The sequence below is a fragment of the Typopeltis vanoorti genome, chromosome 15, assembly GCF_054136105.1.
Source record: "Typopeltis vanoorti isolate ZY-2024b chromosome 15, IOZ_Tvanoo_1.0, whole genome shotgun sequence".
NCBI classification, from domain to species: Eukaryota; Metazoa; Arthropoda; class Arachnida; order Uropygi; family Thelyphonidae; genus Typopeltis; species Typopeltis vanoorti.
Window position 1 is genome coordinate 4,276,407 of NC_143563.1, and position 21,242 is coordinate 4,297,648.

Genomic DNA, 21,242 nt, shown 5'->3' on the forward strand with positions numbered 1-21,242 from the left:
CCCTTAATCCTCTTGTGCCCTCTGTTACATACTGTCTGAGGTAGTTATCCCTCAAAAACTCAAGAAACTCATTTTCTTTACTTCCAGTTGCTATCTCTTCATTCCAGTCTATATTGCCATAATTAAAATCACCCATAATGATCACCCTTTTCTTATTTGCTTGGCTTATTTGACTATACATTTCACTATCACCACCATCCACATTACCAGGTCTATAACAACATCCCATCAAGTATTTGATTCTATTCACCTCTATCTCACAACATACTGCCCCAAAACCACTGGCCCCATTTCCCTCTTGCATCTCTACCTTGTATGGACATAACTCTTTCTCTATCATCAATAGCACTCCCCTTCCCTTTTTACCCCTTCTATCCTCACGAAACACATCATATCTTTCCATCTCTATTCCTGTCACGATGTCATCCTCATCTAACCATGTCTCACTTATTCCGACAATCTCTGCGTGCACAGACGCAATTAGTGCAACCATTTCATCCGCCTTGTTTCTTATACTTCTAGCATTGGTATACAAACACAACAACTCATTTCTGGATCTACAGCTCGTTCCACTGATACCACTCACTCGATGTGATCTCTCCATGCTGGACTGGGGCCATTTCCCTTTCTGCTTCTTCATTTTAGAACCCTTTGCAATTCCATCTGTTTCCTTTTGATCCCTGATCATCCCATTACCTTCCTGCCTACACATTCTCTCACCTCCTCTTGGAGGATCCACCTTCCTCACGCTGTGTATCCCTGTCCACCCTGAGCCTCGCCGTTTCCCTGCTCCTCTTGCACACCCATTCTCTCATTTTCTATACTCATACCACTCACTTCCACATTCATTTCCACTCCTTCAATCTCTCCTGTCTTACTCTCCTGCTCTACCACATCACTCCCCTCTCGATCTGATTCATTCTCTCTATTCACTTCTCTACCTTCCAGCAGCAGTCTCTCCAAGCGACTCACACCATAACCACTCAAATGCAGTCCATCGCTCCCATACAGCTCACTTCGTCCCTCAAACTCATTCTACACATTAACAAACTGTACTCCCAACTCCTCACACATTTCAGCCAGAATATCATTCATAATCCTTGCTCTCCGCCTCATTTCACCACAATCATACCTAGGCAACACACTGACCACCCTTCCTGTTACACTATTCTCCTTTATCTTTCCAAGCAGTCTCCTGTCATTCATTTTGACATCATGCTCTTTGTTCTCTCTCAAATCATTCGTACCAATTAATACAATTAACTCTTTTGCTCGTTCCCTCCTCATATTCAATGCCTCAATCACTCTACTCATTTTACCGCCTGGAAAACATACCTTGTGCATTTTATCCTCTAGCACACATTTAATAATGGAGTTGCCATACAACGCCACTCGCTCATCTTTTGTTATCTCTTTCATGCCATCATGATTTATTTTAATAGTTTTGACCTGAATTCTCTTAATTTCATTCCGCATCCATTTCATTTCTTGCTTCATCCAATCCAATTCACCTTCTGAACCTCGCGACACATTCACTCTATTATTAAATCTTTCTAACTTTCTAACTCTCGACCCCCTTTTCTGACTTTCCCTCTCATTCATCCTTCTTTGTTTCTGTACTTTCGGTCCAACATACGTCCAACTTTCACTATCATTCTTCTCACTTTCACTCTCACATATCTTTCTTTGTTTCCGTACTTTCGGACTAACATGCGTCCAACTTTCACTATCGTTCTTCTCACTTTTACTGTCATTCATCTTTCTTTGGTTCAGTACTTTCGTTCCAACATGCGTCCAACTTTCGCCATCGGTCATTCTTTTTTCACTATCATTCATTCTTTCGATTTTTTTTACTTGCGATTTCTGCACCATGCCATTTCTACTTTCATTCGTTCTCTCAATTTCGTTTCTTTCTGCCTCACTTTCGTCCCTTTTAACATCCCTTACGGTTGTCAAATCGCTCTTTTTCTTTTTTCCTGATTTTTTAACATTTTTTCGCCTGTCTTTCTCGCCATCCTCTTTCAAACGTGCACTCGCAACACAGTCTGTACTAGCGCTTTCTGCCATCAACTTCATATTCGCATTCATCAATTCCTCGTTCAGGTCACATTTCGCACACACCCTTCTTCCATCCGCACTAAACATCCACAAATCATTTATGTAGTCGAAGGAATACATATAACAGACCTCACACTTAACGAACCGACTGAAATCCAAATTAAAATCATGGAATGACAATGCCGCCGCCATTTTTTTTTTTTTTTTTCTCTGCAGGTTACTAGGTCTAATATTAACGTTTTCGTATTTAGTTTAAGCAAGGAAAAAAACCCCACACTAATAATATCGGTAGTATACAACGTTTACAGCCGCTCTTACTTAAACAATTACGCATATATACTTAATTATTCCTAGTAAAACTTATCTGAATCAGGAGCTCTTCAAAACACGTTCGTAGCGTATTAGGTTGGAGGTCACTGATATATAGCAGGAAGAGGGTTGGTAAGAGGACAGAACCTTGTGGAACCCCCAGCATTAGTTGAATGATGAGGGGATGGGGAACCATCCACCATCACACCAACTACAGAAGTCCTGGGACAGACCAAATGATGGTAGTTTGCTTAGTAATCCTTTGTGCCATACTTGGTGAAAAGCTTTGGAGATATCAAGTGCAACCACATGAGATTCACCAAACTTCTCCATGGCATTTGTCCAGAGATGGGTAGCATATGTGAGCAGATCTCCTGTTGATCGGCAGTGACAGAATCCATACTGGCAGTTGTTTATTAGGTGATTGCCTTCATGGTAGTGTAGGAGTTGGGAATTGATGATTTTTTCCATTACTTTAGACAGGACTGAGGTGAGCAAGATAGGGTGGTAAGTGGACAGCAGTGACTTGTTGCCCTTCTTGGGAAGGCCAATTTCCATGTTGTGGGATAGATTCCAGTGGAGTAAGAGAGTATATAGGTGACATAGGATAGGAATCAGTTCTGATGCGCAAACTTTCAGGACAATTGGGGAAATGGCATCAGGGCCAGGAGACGTTTTTGTGTCTAATTTGGACAGCATTTTTCTGATATCATCCTGGCAAAAGGATATATGGGGCAATTCATGTTGGGTGTCTGGAATGGTTGGGGGATATTTACCATGTCAGTTATGCATGCATTGGAAACAAAGTGTGAAGCCAGAAGCTTGGCTTTTTCTGTGGATGATGATGCAGTAGAGCCATCTGGGTATGATAAGGGTGGGAATAGTGTTGGGCAGAAGTTACAGGCAATTGCTTTGGCGAGAGACCAAATGGCTCGGCTGCCCTTTGGACAGGCTGCTAGTTTCCTGCTTTTTGCTCTTTCGAACTGTGTTTCGGAAGCATTGGTTTTTTTTTTTTTTTTCCATTTAGTTTGGACTTCAGTCTAAGCTCTAAAGGAAGATGGAGTTCTTGATTTCAGCCCGTTACAGTATGTCTGGTTTTTCATTTGAACAACCTTGGCATTCACTAACTAAACTAGGGTTTAGTTAGTGAATGGCAGTTCAGAGTAGTGTATGTGGAACGTATGTTTCCATGCCAGTAAGGATTACTTTGGTGATAAGTTTGATGCATATGTTTGGATTGGAAGACTGGAAGCAATAATCCAACCATGGAAATGTGGCATAGAAGTTGCAGAGACTGTCCCACTTAGCAGTGTTATAATGCCAAACTACTCTTGTATGGGATGTCTAAGCATTGTTGCATGGATGAGCAGATGAGCACTAGATTGTGGTCAGAATTACCTAGGGAGGCCCACTATTTTCACTGTGTATTTGGAGGGATAATTGGTGAGGAAGAGATCTAGGGTGTTTGGAGAGTGTTTTGGGTTATCTGGTATTCTGGTTGGCATCTGAACAAGTTGTGTAAGGTTGTTAGTAATGGCAAATGTTTCAGCATCTCTGCCTGCAAGATTTGTACAACTGGAGGAGTAAAGCCATCTGGTGTTGAGGATATTAGGAGTGGAGAGAAGGCAAAATTGCTCCATTTCACAAAGGTGGTGATAAGACTAGGCAACAAATTATAGGCTGATCTGAATATGGGAAGTTGTAGTTAAGGTATTGGAGAGGTTGGTGAGAGAAGGATACAAAAGGCTTGATAACAGTGGTATTCTTTGTGCTTGTGAGGATGGGTTGTTCTTTAACATGGTAACGAATGTATCGGACATGGGAGATGCATATAAGTAGTATACTTAGATTTTACAAAGGATTTTGTTAGACTGCCACACCACAAGTTAGTCACTAAACTGAATCAGATGGGACTGGATAACAGCCTAGTGAGTTGGATAGGTGACTGGATATCAGTAAGTTATGGGGGGGGAGCAGCACCATCTCAAAAGAGGAAAGTCACTAGTGGTGTGTCACAGGTGTCTGTTTTTGAGACTATTGGGAAGAGAGGGGATATGATTGAGACATTTAAGTTGGTAAAGGGTTATTACCAGATTAATGTGAAAAAAATTTTTCATAGAATGAGAGAAAGGGGTAGAACAAAGGTAAATACTTTGTATATTTTCATAATATTTGTCTTAAAGTGAAAAGCTGATCCTGACATCCTGCTATTCAGCCTAAATCCAGGCCAGATATCAGGAAGTTTGGAGAAAAATATCTTCTTCTCCAAGCTTGTTTTCCGTAATTTTTTTTCAGCAGTTTCTCAGGTATACATACATGAACTTACCATGATTGCTCAGTAGGGAATTTTCTCTATAATTCTGACATTCAGTTTTATTTCCCTTTTTTATATATGGGCACTATGAGAGCTCTACTTCAATCATTACGAATTTGACCCTCTGACCCAGCCCTTCTGAATTATAGCTTAGCCACTGTAAAACTTATACCTCCATACTTGAGCATTTCTGGCCATATATCATCTACTGCAGCTTCCTTTCCACATTTCAAATTCTTAATGACTTTTTCTACTTTTAAGTATTGACATATATATTCTTCATAGCATTCCTACTGAGTGTTTTCTATGACCATTCTATGACTGCTTGTTTCATTTAGCAATCTTTCGAAGTAATTACTCCAGGCATCTAGAATGGTGGTCTTTATATTCAGTTTTCATATTGTACCATTTTATAAAGGAAGTGACAGAATTCAAGCATCAAATTATAGGCCAATCTCTGTGTCAGATATCATAGTTAAAGTGTTGGAGAGGCTGGTGAGAATCACGATCCAGAATTGGGTTGACAATAATGGTATTATCTTTGATGGACAGCATGGATTTGCTAAAGGGAGATCGTGTTTTAGTAATCTACTACTTACTTACTTACTATAAGGTGAGAGTAGTATATTGCATGTGGGAGATTGATACAGAGTTATATAATTAGGCTTTGCAAAGGCTTTTGATAGATTATCACATGAGAGTTAAACTAGAGTGGGTATGGCTGGATATTAGACTAGTGCATTGTATTGCAGATTGATTGTCTGATAGGTATCAACAAGTTGTGTATGGGGGAACAAAACCCCAGAAGACATAAATCACTAGTGGCAAGCCTCAGGGGTCTGTTTTAGGGCCATTGCTGTTTAATCTGTATGTTAATGATATTGGGAGAGATTTGAATGAGGATATACACTGTTTGCAGATGATGCAAAGTTGGGAGAAACTTGTAGATCAGTTGATGAGTGGCAATATGATAGAGACGTACAAGTTGGTAAGGGAGGTGTTATAGGATCAGTGTTGAAGAGGTTTTTCATAAAATGGTGAGAGATCAGGGGAGAACAAGTCATCCCTGGAAGCTGTATAAGGAGGGTATGAACAAGGGAGTGAGAAGCATGTTTTTTGCATGAAGAGTTGTGAATGACTGGAGACACCTGAGAGAGTGGTCTGCAGAAAATTTGAATATGTTAAAGGTATGTTATGATGAGCTGTGTAAAAGGGGTCCTCCTAGATGAGTCTGTGACCCCACAGGGGTCTCAGGATGATGATAATAATTATAATAATAATCTCAATTTGCTACAGTTTATGTAAATAGCCACCCATCACATAATCTGTCAAATGTATTTTGTAAATTTCAACAAATTATATTTAATTTTTTTTGTTGCTTTTTAATATTAGACCCATACATGTGAAGGCACAAAACCTATACTTCTATTAATACAGTGTCATGTGTAGGTAAGTGATTAGAGAGAGAGAAGGAATCTGTTAACATATTTCTTGAAAAGTTCGGGGAGAAAAACAGCTTGGGGAGAGGCTGTTCCAAAGAACAGTGGTAGGTGAAATGAAGGAAGAATATGAGAAGTTGATTTAATAAGTTTGGAGAAGAACTATGTATAGATGTTGATCATTGATTGCTTGTGTTCTTACATGTTTAGAGAACAACAGAGGAATGGTGTGGCCACTTTGGTGGAGCAGTGCCCATGAAAATCTCTGTGAAAAAGAGACATAGTGCAGAAACAGAGTATCTAGGAGAAATTGATAAGAGGGAGTCAGAGAGAGAGAGAGGAGTCATTCACTACATGGACCATTTTCCTCTTTACATAGTCAGGTACCAGAGAGGCCTGTGTGCAAAATCCCAAAATGAGAACAAACTCAAAGGTTGGGCAGACTCAGGATCCACATAGTATCAGAAGCTGAGCAGAAGGGAAGCAGTGTCCCAAATGAAAAAGAACTGTGAGTCTCCAGTGGTGTAGGTGACTAGAAGTTAGAGATGCGCATTACAGGACGTACCAGATGAAAGCTCATCCAACCATGCCCTAAACTGATTCAGTGGGTCTACAACACACCCAATCAGTTCATTCTACTCACCAACCACTTTCCATGGAAAGAACTCTCTCCTCACTCCTCTGCATACACCCTCCTTATACAGTTTCCAGGGATGGCCTCTTGCTTTACCCCCCCCCATTCTATGAAAAATTTCTTACATGTCAATCTGTCGACCTGTTGGCCGAGTGATTAGCATATCTGCTCTCCTGCTAAAAGGCTGCGGGTTCTAATCCCGATGTGGGTATGGATGTTTGTGATGATTGTCTGTGAAAATACTAGTGGTGGTGGCGGGCGGTGGATGGCATTGGTGTTGATGATGGTAGTTGTGGTTCGTTGTAGTTGGAGGATAGAGTGATAGAGGCAGTGAGTTGCAGAGTAGGTGCCCTCTCTCGATGAGTCTTAGGACTCCTTGGTGGTGTCGTAATAATAATATTTATTAATATTTATTGGAAGGGTGCAATATTTATTGGAGAGGGAGAGTGCTATGGATAAATAGAGAAAGAGTTATGTCCATATAAAGTAGAGATGCAAGAGGAAAATATTCCCAGTGGTTTTGAGGCGATATGGTGTGAGATAGAGGTGAACAGAATGAATACTTAGTTGGATGTTGTTATAGACCTGGTAATGGGAATGGTAGTGACTCTGAAATGTATAATCAAATTACCCAAGCAAATAAGAAAAGGGTGATTATTATGGGTGATTTTAACTATGGCAAATATAGACTGGGATGATGAGATAGCAACTGTGAGTAAAGAAAATGAGTTTCTTGAGTTTTTGAAGGACAGCTACCTCTGACAGAGGGCACACGAGGATTGAGGGTCTTGGATTTGATCATCTCATCAGAGGATGTAATTATTAATGAGGTGTCAAATCACCCTCCAGCAGTGTAAGGACATCTGTGAGAAAAGAGTATATGTGGAACTACAATGCTGGTGATTATGAAGAACTCATCAGTCAGTTTGCAGGTGTAGTGGAATGAGGAGTTAGTTGGAAAAGAGATCAGTGCAACCTGGGGGATATTCAAGAACTATCTAGTAGAAGCAATGTCTAAATGTATACCACGGGTCAGAAGGTTAAGTAAGGTAGGTGTGAAATGGGTGGTGAAGAGATAAAGCATGCGATGCAGAGAAAAATGCATTATGGGGACAGCATAAGAGAAGTGGTAATAACCAATTCCATGAGGATTACAAAGACCAGCAGGCAAGGAGTGTGGAGTCTTGAACTGTGTCGAGTTACAAAGGAGGTGATAGAACTCAGGCATCAAATTATAGGCCTATCTGTTTGCCAAGTGTTGTGGTAAAGTTGTTGGAGAAACTGGTGAGAACTAGGATCCAGAAGTGGGTTGACAAGAATGAAATTATCTTTGATAGTTTGGACAGAGGAGAGGGATACACAATAGTATACTTAGATTTCGCAAAGGCTTTTGATAGATTACAGCATGATAAGTTGATAGTCAAACTAGAGTGGATGAGGCCGTATATCAGATTAGTGCATTGGATTAGAGACTAGCTATCTGATAGGTTATTAGCAAGTTGTGTATGGGGGAGCAATATCCCAGAAGAGGAAAGTCACTGGTGGTGTGCCTCAGGAGTTTGTTTTAAGGCCATTACTGTTTAACCTGTATGTTAATGATATTGGCAAAGATTTGGATGGGGATATTCAGTTGTTTGCAGATGATGCAAAGTTGGGACGAACGAACTATGGAGTAGAGATGTTGTGGCCTTACAAGAAGACTTAAATGAATTGAGTGAATGGGCATGGAAATGAGGATAGCAGTTCAGTGTTGCAAGATGTACATCATCATCAAATTCCTGATATTTACCCTCAAAGGGGTGTACAGGATATGATAGTACTACATGAAAAATTTACATCATTACCAACTTCCTATCTACAATTTTCCTGAAAATCGACCTGTTACTTGTCAAGGCTCCAACATTGTCAGATCTTATATTTCTATCTTCTGAGGCACTTTTTACTGTTTCAAACCACCTATGTCTTGGTCTTCGTCTGGGTCTTTTACCTGCCAACCTAGTAGAGAACACTTGTTGTACTAATCTTTCCTCTCCCATTTTGTTTAAGTGACCATACCACCTGAGATTAGCTCTGCTAACACATTCCTGGATAATAACAATGTCAAGTTCTTTCCTAATATCCTCATTTTTAATATGATATCACCATCAGTATTGCCATCTGTTCACCCACCCCTTATCTTTCTAAGTTCTCTCATATCAGTGGTCTCTAGTCTTTCGTCAAGTGTTTTACTTCTAACCCATCTCTCAGATCCATAATTTAAAATTGGTTTGAACACTGTCTTCTATACAGCTAATTTAGTGTTTTGGCTAATTTCACTCTTATTCCATATAAATTTATTCAGTTGACTTCCTACCATACCGGCTTTGTTGATCCTGTTGTCTATTTCCATATTCAATTTACCATCTTCACTTAAAATCGTGCCTAAATAGCTGAAATGTTTTACTTGTTCTTATCGGTTCTCTATTCACAATGCAGTTGATATCTTCAATGTTTCTGCCTATTTTCATTGTCTTTGTCTTGTTATTATTATTATTATTATTCGACACCTCCAGGGAGTCCAAAGACTCATCGAGGGAGAGTGTGCCAACAGCATCGAACGATTGGTCCCCTTCCTTCATACCATATCTATTACAACAATTATTCAATTTTGTCAGGAAATCTTGCAGACTTGTAGATTTATTTAGAAGTATAATATCATCTGCATAAAGCAAAGAGAGAGCTGACATTAACATCTCCAATTTTGATATCATGTTTAATACCACTTTCCTTCATAATGTGATCCATATAGATAATGAATAACAGAGGGGATAATGTACATCCTTGTCTGACACCAGATTTAACCTCAAACCATCTTCTTGTACTTCCTTCAGTTCTAACTGCTGACTTACAACTCAAATAAGAATAAGTATTGCTTGATATAATGCTCCACTGACACCATACAACTGTAGCATTTTGAATAGCTTCTCTTTTGGCATCTTGTCATAGGCTTTTTCCAGATCTACAAAACTTAAATACGGATCTTTGTTATATTCCCATGATTTTTTATTGTAAATTATTTATTGTAAAGTGAAAATCTTATCCCGATCTCTATTTGGCCTGAATCCAGCTTTTTCTTAACCAAGCTTCTCTTCCACAACACTTATCACCCGTTTCTCAAGTATACTGGCATAAATCTTACCAGGTAGAGAAATACCTCTGTAATTCTCACATTCAGTTTAATTTCCCTTTTTATATATGGGTAGTATCATCTAGATTCGTCCCTCTGTCCAGGCCCTCTGAACCAGGGTGATCAGATCTAGTACTTTTTCTCTTCCGAATAATAATAATAACAACGACATGAGAGTTAGACATATGAGTTGAATATTTTTCTCTTTTACCTCTCCGTATGTCACATTCAGTGACACAAGAATATGATTACTCTTTTTTTTTTTACCTACCCTTCTCACTGTTTGCTAGTCTTCTCTCTCCCCTCACGATCCTTCGAGCATTATAAGAAGTCCAGTGTTTTTATTAATTTTATTAATAAAAACTTGTTTAATTGTTCATCAAAAATATTATTTAGATTTTCCTTTAAAACATGGACAAGTGACAAGAAAACTTTCTAAATTTATATTTGATTCTAAATCTCAGGGGAAAATGTGTAGTGCACGAGTCAGTAAAGTACATAAACGAGCTATTGAAAGTGAAGATCTCAATGCCAGCCCTTCCCACTCACAAGAAACCACTTCTCACACAACTAATTCAGATAAAAGAGAAAGTGTGCTAGTTATGGTTCAAATTCAAGTTTGCAAGGTTCATCTAAAAAGATGAAAAAATCATATAAGCAAAAATTCAAAGAACAATGGTTGGAGGATCCCATTCTTAAATCCTGGATTTATTCAGGCAAAAGTAAAGGACACACTTCTTATTGTAAATTTTGTGATATAAGCATTAATGGCAGCAAATGTCTATTGATTTGTTGTGCAAAGACTCCAAAACACTAGCAGAATGTAGAATCTAAAAAAAGCTCACCAAGTATAATGCCATTGTTTAAATCCAGTTCAAAATATTAGTTGGAAAAATAAATTAAAGAGGCAGAATTAAGATTATGGTCATATGATGCAGACGGGTCCCTTCCGTACAAGGGTGCAATGAACCCGGGCGGCACAATTCAGGGGTGATATAATCGATCACGTTCATAGAAAATAGGGAATAAATAATACACTGAAATGTTTGTGCATATTTGTCACCTTCGAATGTGAGAGATTTCAGTGAGGGGCTGAGTCACTGGATAATTAAATAAATGGTACAAGCTTCAACACAACTTACTTTAATAGCTGCTTTCAGCACACTGAACAAACATTCTAGGAATTTCTTGAGTTTTCTTCTTGATGGACCTGTGTTTCACTCAGGATTTCTCCATGAGTGCGGTCACAAAGATGCCTCCAACGATCTCGATCCTCTCTCTTCCATGTTATACCCATAGATTTCACTAGTGGATCTTCTCATCTTATAGGTGGTCTTCCTGGTTTTCTCTTTATTCTTGTTGCCAGTTAAATATTCTATGTGTCCATCTGTTATTCCTGAGTTTGGCTATGTGACCTGCCTATCTCATCCTGCTTTCATATACTGCGGTTCCATATCTTTTATGCCTGATCTCTTTCTTAGTTCCGTGATTCTAACATGTTCCATTTTGTTGATGTTACAAATCCTACGTTCCATTGCACGCTGAGTTTCTGAGAGTCTCTCAGAATAACTCAGCATGTTCCATGCTACATTATAGGAGTATGTTTGTTTATTATATAAAAATAAGGTTTTTTTAATATTTGTGTTTTTTTTTCTTTATTTTAATATACATTCCTCTTAATGTGCAGTATAATAAAATGATTCGTAACGTGTTATTGTACTTAGGGATCCTTTAATTTTTAATGGAATGGGGGCACAAAACATTTGCACTCAGGAGGTGCGAACCAAAGGAACGACCCTGGATGCTGAACACAATCTGCTTTTGTGGCTTATGGATACACTTCCAACTCTATTGAAAACAATTGCAACTGATAGCAAAATTGCTAAGAAAACAGAGTGTGGATGCACCAAATGTAACTACTGCATGTAACTCCATATCTTATAAAAAATGCGTTGCCTGTAGATTCACGCAATGAAATCTCAAAAAAAAAACCTCCTTTGGTGAATGGATTCCTTTTGACAAAAGAAAAATTGAAACATTCCTCAGCTACAGATTCTACTATTTCTGAAGAGTTAATTTAATTAGCAAAATCTGATAAAAAAAAAAATAATGAATAAATGCTTCCAGTGTTTTTCTTGTGGGTGGGAACCCCTGTATATACGTAAATAGCATAAGAAATAACTGAAAATTTAATGTTACATTATTTTAAACACTAAAATGAAACTAAAAATTATATGGTAAATTGATACACATGTGAAGTGCTAGAATTACAGCTGGTACTTCTATTATGATGTTTGACAACTGCAGCTCTTGGACTCATAGATGACTATAGTGAGGTGAGTTTTGACTTTTTTTTCTTTTCATATTTGTTGTACATGTGTTAATTTAGCAGTTTTACATTGACTTCATCTATGATAATAAGGTAGTAATATCGTAAAATGTCGTAAATAGAGTGAAATGGAAGCAAATGAAAATTTAATACTTTTTTTTCAGATCTAGTACCCTTTTCCTGCATAAATTAGTACGAAATATTTTTGCTGGGTTGTCACCCTGCTCTGAACTATGCAGTGCAGTCACTGTAAGACTTGTATACCTCTGTACTTGAGCATTTTTTATTATTATTATTATTCATGACACCTCCATGGAGTCTGAAGAGTCATCGCAGGAGGACACCTACTATACAACTGCCTCCACTACTACACTGAACCTCTACTTCCAATCATCTCCATCAATATCATCTACTTTCCACCACCACCTCAACTAGTATTTTTTGTCTGTAAATTGCGTGTGTTTTGAAGGGCTGATTTGTCTGTATGCGGGATGAAAAACCCAAGTTTCCGGAAGAAAAGACCCTGCTACTTCTGTATAAGATTGGCAAACTCACCTTCAATTTAAAAAGTTCACATAAAGATTCCTCCCATCATGACGAGAATCAAACTTAGGCCTGTTCCAATCGAAGGGCACAATGTACTGTCATTCTTGTCGAATATCATCTACTCCAGCTGCCTTTCCACATTTCAGACTTTTGATGGCTTTTTCTACTTCAAATATGGATATGTATTCCTGATTGCATGCCTGGTCCGTGTTTTTTATCACTGTGCTGTCATTACTGCTAGTTTCATTTAGCAGTTTTCAAAGTAATTACTCCATACTTCAAGGATATCTTTTTCTCCCGTTTTCATGTCACCTTTATCATCTCTAACTCCTTTTACAGTACTCCTTCCTCCATTTCTTCTTCAACAACCTCCAGACTATCTTGTCTCCTTCTTGATATTTATTTTCTATATTCTTACGAAAGTCTTCCCATGACTTTTGTTTAGCTAGTTTTACACAGGATTTAGCTTCTTACATTTGTCTCTGTATTCTTTAAGAGCACAAACTGACTTATTTGCCAGAAACTTTGATATGCTTTCTTCTTTTCCTTCACTGCCTGTTTAATTTTCTGTGTCAACCAAGGAGTTCTGATTTTTTTATCCTTTCAGACAACCTCACCACATGCCTTTCTGGCTGAATCAATCATTGTTTTCTTTAGAGCTTGCCACTGAATCTTCAAGGTTTCATTCCTGTTCTCAAACTGTTTCATTTTTTTCTTCTATAATGTTTGTATATTTCAGTCTACAGTTCACATCTGAGGGCTGCTCAACTTTTATTCGCTTTTTTGCCGACCTGATTAACCGAGTGGTTAGCTTATCCACTCTTCAGCCAAAAGGCTGCGGGTTTGAATCCCACTGTGGGCATGGATGTTTGTGATTGTGTGTTGAAATACTAGTGGTGGTGGTAGGTGGTAGATGACATTGGTGTAGTTGGGGAAGAGTTGTGGAGTAGGTTTCCTCTGTCGATGAGTCCTTGGACTCCCTGGAGGCGTTACGTAATAATAATAATAATAAAGCTTTCTTACAAGTTCTTCTTTTCAATATGAAATTCAATTTTATGCTGCTCAAGACTATATGGTGCTCACTTTCAATTTCAAATCCTCTATACACTCTAGTGTCCTGCACCAGAGAGAAATCATCACTATCAACAATAACATAGTCAATGAGACTTTTGTTATTCCTTGCATCTTCTCTCCATGTGAATTTGTGCACATTTTTATGTTGGAACATTGTATTAGTAATAACCGGTCCATGTCCTGAGCAGAAATCCAACAAGTATTTGCCATTATTATTAGCTTTGCTCTTTTCTCCAAATTTTTCCAAAATATATTTGTATGTCTGGCAATCATTTTTTACTGTGTGTGTGTCTGTCTGTCTGTCTGTGTATTATTTATTTATTATTTTTTTGTTATAATTTTCATGTCAATAAGATAATTTCTAAAATCACCTAATTAATACCATATTAAATATTTCAGTGTTGTAAGATTCAAGATTTTCTTGTTTATAGAATTTTTTTAAGAAAACAAGAAAGAAATGTCTTCCTAATAAGCATTTTGTGCAATTATAGAAGGAAAACTCGCCATGGTTGAAGAATATAGTAAAAAGAGAGATCGTTTACTTAGTGAGATTTCAGAGTTAGAAAAAGAATTAGCTACCGAACAGAAAAGATATAGAGAACAGCTCCATGAAATTCAACTGAAAGTTATTTTAGATAATGAAAAGTATGTATATAATAACATTATTCTCTTCCCTGTCAAGGGAGATATCTAGTTTTGAAGTAGTTGAAAATTTTAATTAAAGAAAATTTTTATAGTTAGATATCATGATTATGGGCATGAATGACTTGAGAGGCAGCGTGAATTAGGTAGTAAGAGATCCTAGTAAGAGATCCAAGTATAGTCTGACCAGTGCCTTATACAGTGGCACAACTACTTCCTTATCCTTGCATGTTAGAGTACTTCTTATCATAGCAGCACTATGATGTACAACCTTTGCAACATTAGCTATATACCCTCTAAACTTCAGTCTACTGTCAACCATCACTCCCAAATCTCTAATCTCATCCACTTTCTTTAGTATAGAACTATCGATAGTGCTGTACAAAATGCAACACCTTGCACTATTGATATTAAAACTACAACCCCACTCTTTTGTCCAAGTAAAAATTCTATTCAAATCCTCCTGAAAGAAATTAACATCAGCAGTGCTAATTATAGTTATTCCTAAGCAATCTTCTCTGGACCCTTTCCAGTAATATGATCATTACCATGAGGACCTGGTGACCTAATCTGTATACGGTAATCCATGTGAGGCCTGATCAAGGCCTTGTACAGTGGCATCTTGACCTCTTTCTGCATGGCAGTGTCCTCTGCATCATTGCCATTAACCGATGTGACGAGTTACGATTTATTTGTATAATGTGGCCCCTGAATTTCATGTCATTGTCCACCACCACTCCCAGATCTCTCATCGCCTCTGCTTCCTATAAAGTTTCCCCACCAAGTGTATACTTTGCATCCCATCGTTGCTTACCAGATCTCAATACCTTACACTTTGCAACATTGAACTGACAGTTCCACTTACCTGCACATTCATGTAGTCTATTCAAGTCCTCTTGAAAGGCCATAACATCTGCTTGACTCTGCATTGCTCTCCCTAGTTTTGCATCATCTGCAAACAGTTGCATATCACTAGTTAAACCCATCCCAATATCATTAATATACAAATTGAATGACAGTGGTCCCAAAACTGACCCTTATGCACACCACTAGTGACCTTCCTCTTTTTTATACTGCACCCTCCATGTACAACTTTCTGATACCTATTTGACAGCCAGTCACTGATCTTACTTAGAAGTCTGTTATCCAATTCCATCTGTTTCAATTTATTTAATAGTTTGTTTTGTGGCAGTCTATCAAAAACTTTTACAAAATCCAAGTACACCACTGTTCATCTTCCCTGTCCACAGTATTTACCTGCTTGTTATGGTACATAAGTAATTCAGTAAAACATGATCTCCCTTTAAAAACCCATGCTGATATTGACAGACAATACTGCTGTTATCAGCCCATTTCTATTTCTGACTTCTCCCTAATCTCTCCCTCTAGTACCTTCACCACAACCCCAGACATACAGATTGGCCTGTAATTTGTACCCACATACATATCTCTCCCTTTATGGAGTGGAACAATTTTACCTTCTTTTTACTCCCTTGGAAACTGTGCTGTTGTAAGACTCTTATTAAACAAGCATGCCAATGCTACTACCAATTCCCTGGAACGTTCCCTTAAGACATGTGGTGATATGTCATCAAATCTTATCACCTTATTGACATCAAGGTTATTTATTTATTTTCTCAAATACCTCCTGCTCAATCACAATTAAAGAATCTTCTCCTATGTGTCCTCTTCATTTACATTCCTCATGATTCCAACTTGATGAGGATTAAACACACTTTAAATTGATCACTGAATACCTCAATCATGTCTTCTAACTTTTCATCATCAGCAAATAACTAAAGATCCACAGTCAGTCCACATGATATATCATTTACAAAGAAGTTAAACAGCAGGGACACAAAAACAGAACCCTGGGTCACACTGCTGGTTACCTTTGTTTTTTGAGATACTGTTCCATCATATACAACCTGCTGGTATCATTCAGAGAGCCAATCACTGATCCATCTAACCATGGTTAGATGAATCCTAACTATCTATACCCATCCTCTACAGCTTGTACACCAACTTATTATGCAGCAAAGAGAGGAGAATCATATACAATGATATTCTCAGACTTTTGCAAAGTCCGAGAATATCACTGTATATGATTCTCCCTTATCCAACCCATTTGTCATCTTATAATAAAACATAAGAAGCAGATTGTTAAACAAGACCTGCCCTTCACAGATCCATGCTGACCATTATAGAGAGTCTTATGTCGATCAACCCTATCATCCTGTATTCTACTTCTAAACAATTTTTCCAACACTTATCATAGCTGCAGATATACAGACTGGTCTATAATTGGAAACTTCTGTTCTCAAACCATGCTTGTGGAGGGGGGGGGGGGTTATTATTTTGCCTTGTTTCCACTCCATAGGAACCTTCCTTACTTAAATAACCAGGACAAGGGCATTGCTAACTCTTTTGAACATTCTTTAAAAATATGTAACGATATGTTATCTATTTCCACAGACTTATTAACGTTTAATTCAAGCAGCACTTGATACACCTCAGATTCTTTCACCTTTAATTCCCTTAATTCTTGCCTCCCTTCTACATTTTGCCTAGCATCATTGATACCATAACGATATACACTGATGAAGTATTTGTTAAATAATTCTACTATATAATTTGCTGTGGTTATTACTCTGCTACCATGACTATTCATCAAAATCAACCTGCCATAATTATTTTTCCTCTTGCTTGCCACATAGCAGAAAAATTTCCTTCGATTAGCTTTGACCTGACTGGCCAATCTCCTCTCATACTCTAACTTTTTCCTTTTTAACCATACATGTTACTTTTGAGTCCAGCACTTTATATTCCTCATGCATCTGTTCACTGCGAACTGTCTTCTACTACCTTCATAATAACTCCTTTTGTAACACTGCTTACTTCATTTCACCATTCATCCATCTCATTCTTACCCTATTTATTTGCTTAATTCTTGGTATGCAGTTATGCACTGCTTGTGTTAGATACTGCCTTATCATTTCCCATGCACTGTCAACAACTTTTCAGTAGTTGACTGTGAAGCTTCTGATAAACAACCACCTTATAATTTCACATATAGACCTTCTTAATGACAACTTTTTCTTGATTGATCACATTCCAAACCAATACCTCATGATTCCTTTTACTGACAGCAGTAGTGTATATACGTTATTCACAACCACATCCTGAGAGGCCGATAAATCTATGTTGCTTTCATCACCTGCTGTTTTAGATACATTTCCTGCAGAAACTCAAGAAATTTACTCTCCTTGTTACTATACACTATTTCTTCTTTGCAATCCACATTTCTATAATTAAAATCTCCCATTAGGATCATCTTTCTTTTACTTGGCTAACTAATTTGTCTAAATATTTTACAATCAATATTCTCCTCATTCCCTGGCCTATAACAATATCCTATTACATATAATATTGTACTGATCTCAACTTCATGCCAAACAGCTTCAGAATCTTCACATTGTACTACTACTACTACTATTTTCTACTTTGAATCTTGAAGTCAGAATTTCTGCCACCATTAACAATACTCCCCCATTTCTCTTCATCTTCTTATCCTTTCAGAAAATTTTATATCCTAACATTTCCAGAGCTGACTATATCATCCTCAGTCAATTATGCCAATTATCTTTGGTTATACTGATTTAATCAATGCTACAAACTTATCCCCTTTAGTTCTGATACTCCATACATTATCATACAAACACTCTCTTTGCTATATTGCACTTCTCCCTTCGTTCTGACGATCCCTGTTTCCCCTATCTTGACTCTGATTTTCATTTATATTCTTATCATCCTCACCGTTTTTGCACTGCATCACTTTGCTCTGCTGTAATCACTTTCTCACCTTTGTATCCATCCTTTTCCACTCCTTCTACAACCTGCTTCTCAACCACTCTTTGATTCCTAGTGGTACTAATTTCATGTCATTCCTGTGCTCTCTTATTTAACAGCAATTGTTACAAATGACTAACACCAGACCGATTCAAATGCATCCCATCATCTTTGAACAATTCTAACTTTCCTTCAAATTCATACCATACATTTACAAATTGAACATTCTCTGCATGACATTGAAAGTTTATTTTTCACTTGGTCAGACTGTACCACTTTACCCTAGTCCTGAAGATATTTCCAGGCACAAACTTTGTTTGCACACACACACACTTGGATAAAGGATTAAACTAAATTTATTATTACTGCATGACATAATTCAGCCATCTTGTCATTCATTATCATTGGTCTCCTTCTCAGTTCACTACCATCATATCTGGGCAACAAGCTTACCACTTTACCAGTGACACTGTTATCATTCACTTCCTGCAACACCCCTCCATGTGGGGCACCTGTTTGTGGTGGAGAGGACCTCCCAGTGATGGTACTGGCCCTTTTCATTCTTCCTCTTTTTCTTTGCTTTTCTTCCCGTATTCTTTGCTCTACTAACCCGGACCACCATCACTGGGATCCAACGCCCTGCCACCGTGTTTGCTGTGCGGTACGACCTGTGGACATCCAGAAAGGGGGATCCTGGTAGTCTTGCACTACTTTGGCCCCTGCTTTGGCAAGATGGGTGGTCCTGGATGGCCCAGCTAGGATCAATCGGCTACTGGGCTTGCCTGCAAGGGTCATTGGTGTTGCAGTAAGTCTCTCACCCCATGGTCCAGGGTCTGGATCCTAGACCTGCTGCAGTGCCGGTATAGCATCCAGGGTAGCCCTGACGTTCCACTCCTGAGCGCATTTTTTGCTTGCCGGGTAGTGGGCGTCTATGTTTGGCTCGTGGTGGGTGGGGAGCTTTGCTGCTGAATTAAAAATTCCTTAAAATATGAATTCTTCATCCTCAAATGTTTCAGGGACCCTAACAAAGTCCCAACCAAGTACTGATAATATTCACACAGCATATAGGAACAGAAGTAAGAAACAAAAGATATCAGATGCTAACAAAAATGTACCAACCTTTTTAATCATTCATGCAACAGGTGAAAAACCAATTGGGAAAATGTCACCCTTCTTTATCCAAAAAGGTTTAGAAGGACTGGCAGGATCTCCCAAAACTGTCAAGAAATTGCGTTCTGGTGATATCCTCGTGGAAACAATGTGCAAACAACATTCCGAGAAACCTACTGAGAGCAACGACAATGGGTGGAATACAAATTGCAGTAACACCTCACAGAACACTCAATTCCAGTAGAGGAGTGATATCAGAATGGGATCTCCTTAAGGTTTAAGCTCTGGACATATCTCCTGATGAGGAGATATGTTCAGAGCTTAAAGATCAAGGAGTGATGGGTGTGAGACGCATCCTGATACGCAGGGATGGTCGCCTGGTCTCAACCAGGAATATCATCCTTACTTTTGATACACCTAGGCCTCTGACATCTGTAAAAGCAGGGTATCTCAGCTGTCCTGTTAGAATATATATCCCTAACCCGCTGAGATGCTTTAAATGTCAAAGGTATGGACATGACCAAACTGCCTGTTGTGGTTCTACTACCTGTGCTTGATGTGGTAGTAAAGAACATGAAAATAAATCTTGCTGTGAAAAAAAAGCTGAATGTGTCAACTGTCAGGGAGATCATCCAGCATGCTCTCGTGCTTGACAGAAATGAAAAGATGAAAAAGAGATACAAAACATTACATATCAGGATGCAAAAAGAAAGCTAGCCACCATTACACCTGTTCTATGATCCTCTTATGCTGAAAAAGTAACAATTAAAAAAGTGCCAACAGCAACTCAAACATGTATGTCTATTCCACCATTTGATAATTTCACCATATCTGAACTTTACGATCGTAAGTGCTTCTCTGTTGAGTGCATTAATCACAAGACCTATGGGCTTACTCCAGAGACAACTTCAAAAATGGTCCCGTTCAATGAAAACTCATCTGTCAAAAAAATTATAGTGGAGACTTCACTCAAAGATAAACCACCAGATGCTCGCACAAAAAAATGGATACCTCAATACCCACTGAAAGCAAACTAAGCATACCAACTGACCCTAACACATTGGATGTTTTGAACACTCTACCAGAGGAAGAGATGGACACTGGCCATCCATACTTCCCTAAAACAGTGGATAAATATAAATCTGATAAAGGTAAGCCCTCAACCTCTCAAAAACCAGACAAGTCAGTAAAATCAAAACAATAGGAAAATTTTTACAATGGAACTGTCGTGGGATCCGCCAGAATATTGACAATATCAAGATGTTGTTGAAGAAACACAAACCTTTCTGTTTCTGTCTACAGGAAACTTACTTAAAACCCAATGAGGACCATAACTTTAGGAATTTCACTCTTGTACGTAAGGATAGAACTGGAGATGGTCCTGCTCATGGAGGGGTAGCTATCCTAGTGGGAAATCATACTCCTTTCCATCAGGTCCAACTTAATACCTCTCTGGAGGTGGTAGTGATTCGCTTCTCTGTGGGATTCCTTATTACAGTATATGTTCAATTTATTTACCACCAAATGCTGAGTTAAATGAAATTGATCTTGATAACCCCTTATCTCGCAATTGCCTGAACCCATACTTTTGATGGGTGACTTTAACGGTCACAATACTCTATGGGGTAGTGCCAACACTAATAGACGAGGATGAAGTATTGAAAAAATTCTTGATAATAAGAACCTTTCCCTTCTAAATAATAAACTCAATACTTTCTTCCGGGGTGCTTAAGGGTCAAAGCTGTATAACTGAGAGGAGACCTCCACATAGC

General features: G+C 38.3%; 1 protein-coding gene across 1 annotated transcript in view; it reads left to right on the plus strand.

Annotated features, from left to right (window-relative positions):
* LOC150098316 (cilia- and flagella-associated protein 157-like) overlaps positions 1-21,242 on the plus strand; it is a 244,966-nt gene that overhangs the window by 75,305 nt on the left and 148,419 nt on the right. The window contains exon 3 of the mRNA XM_090405146.1: positions 14,361-14,514. Coding sequence (XP_090261272.1) covers positions 14,361-14,514 — 154 coding nt within the window. The remainder of the gene's footprint in view (positions 1-14,360; positions 14,515-21,242) is intronic.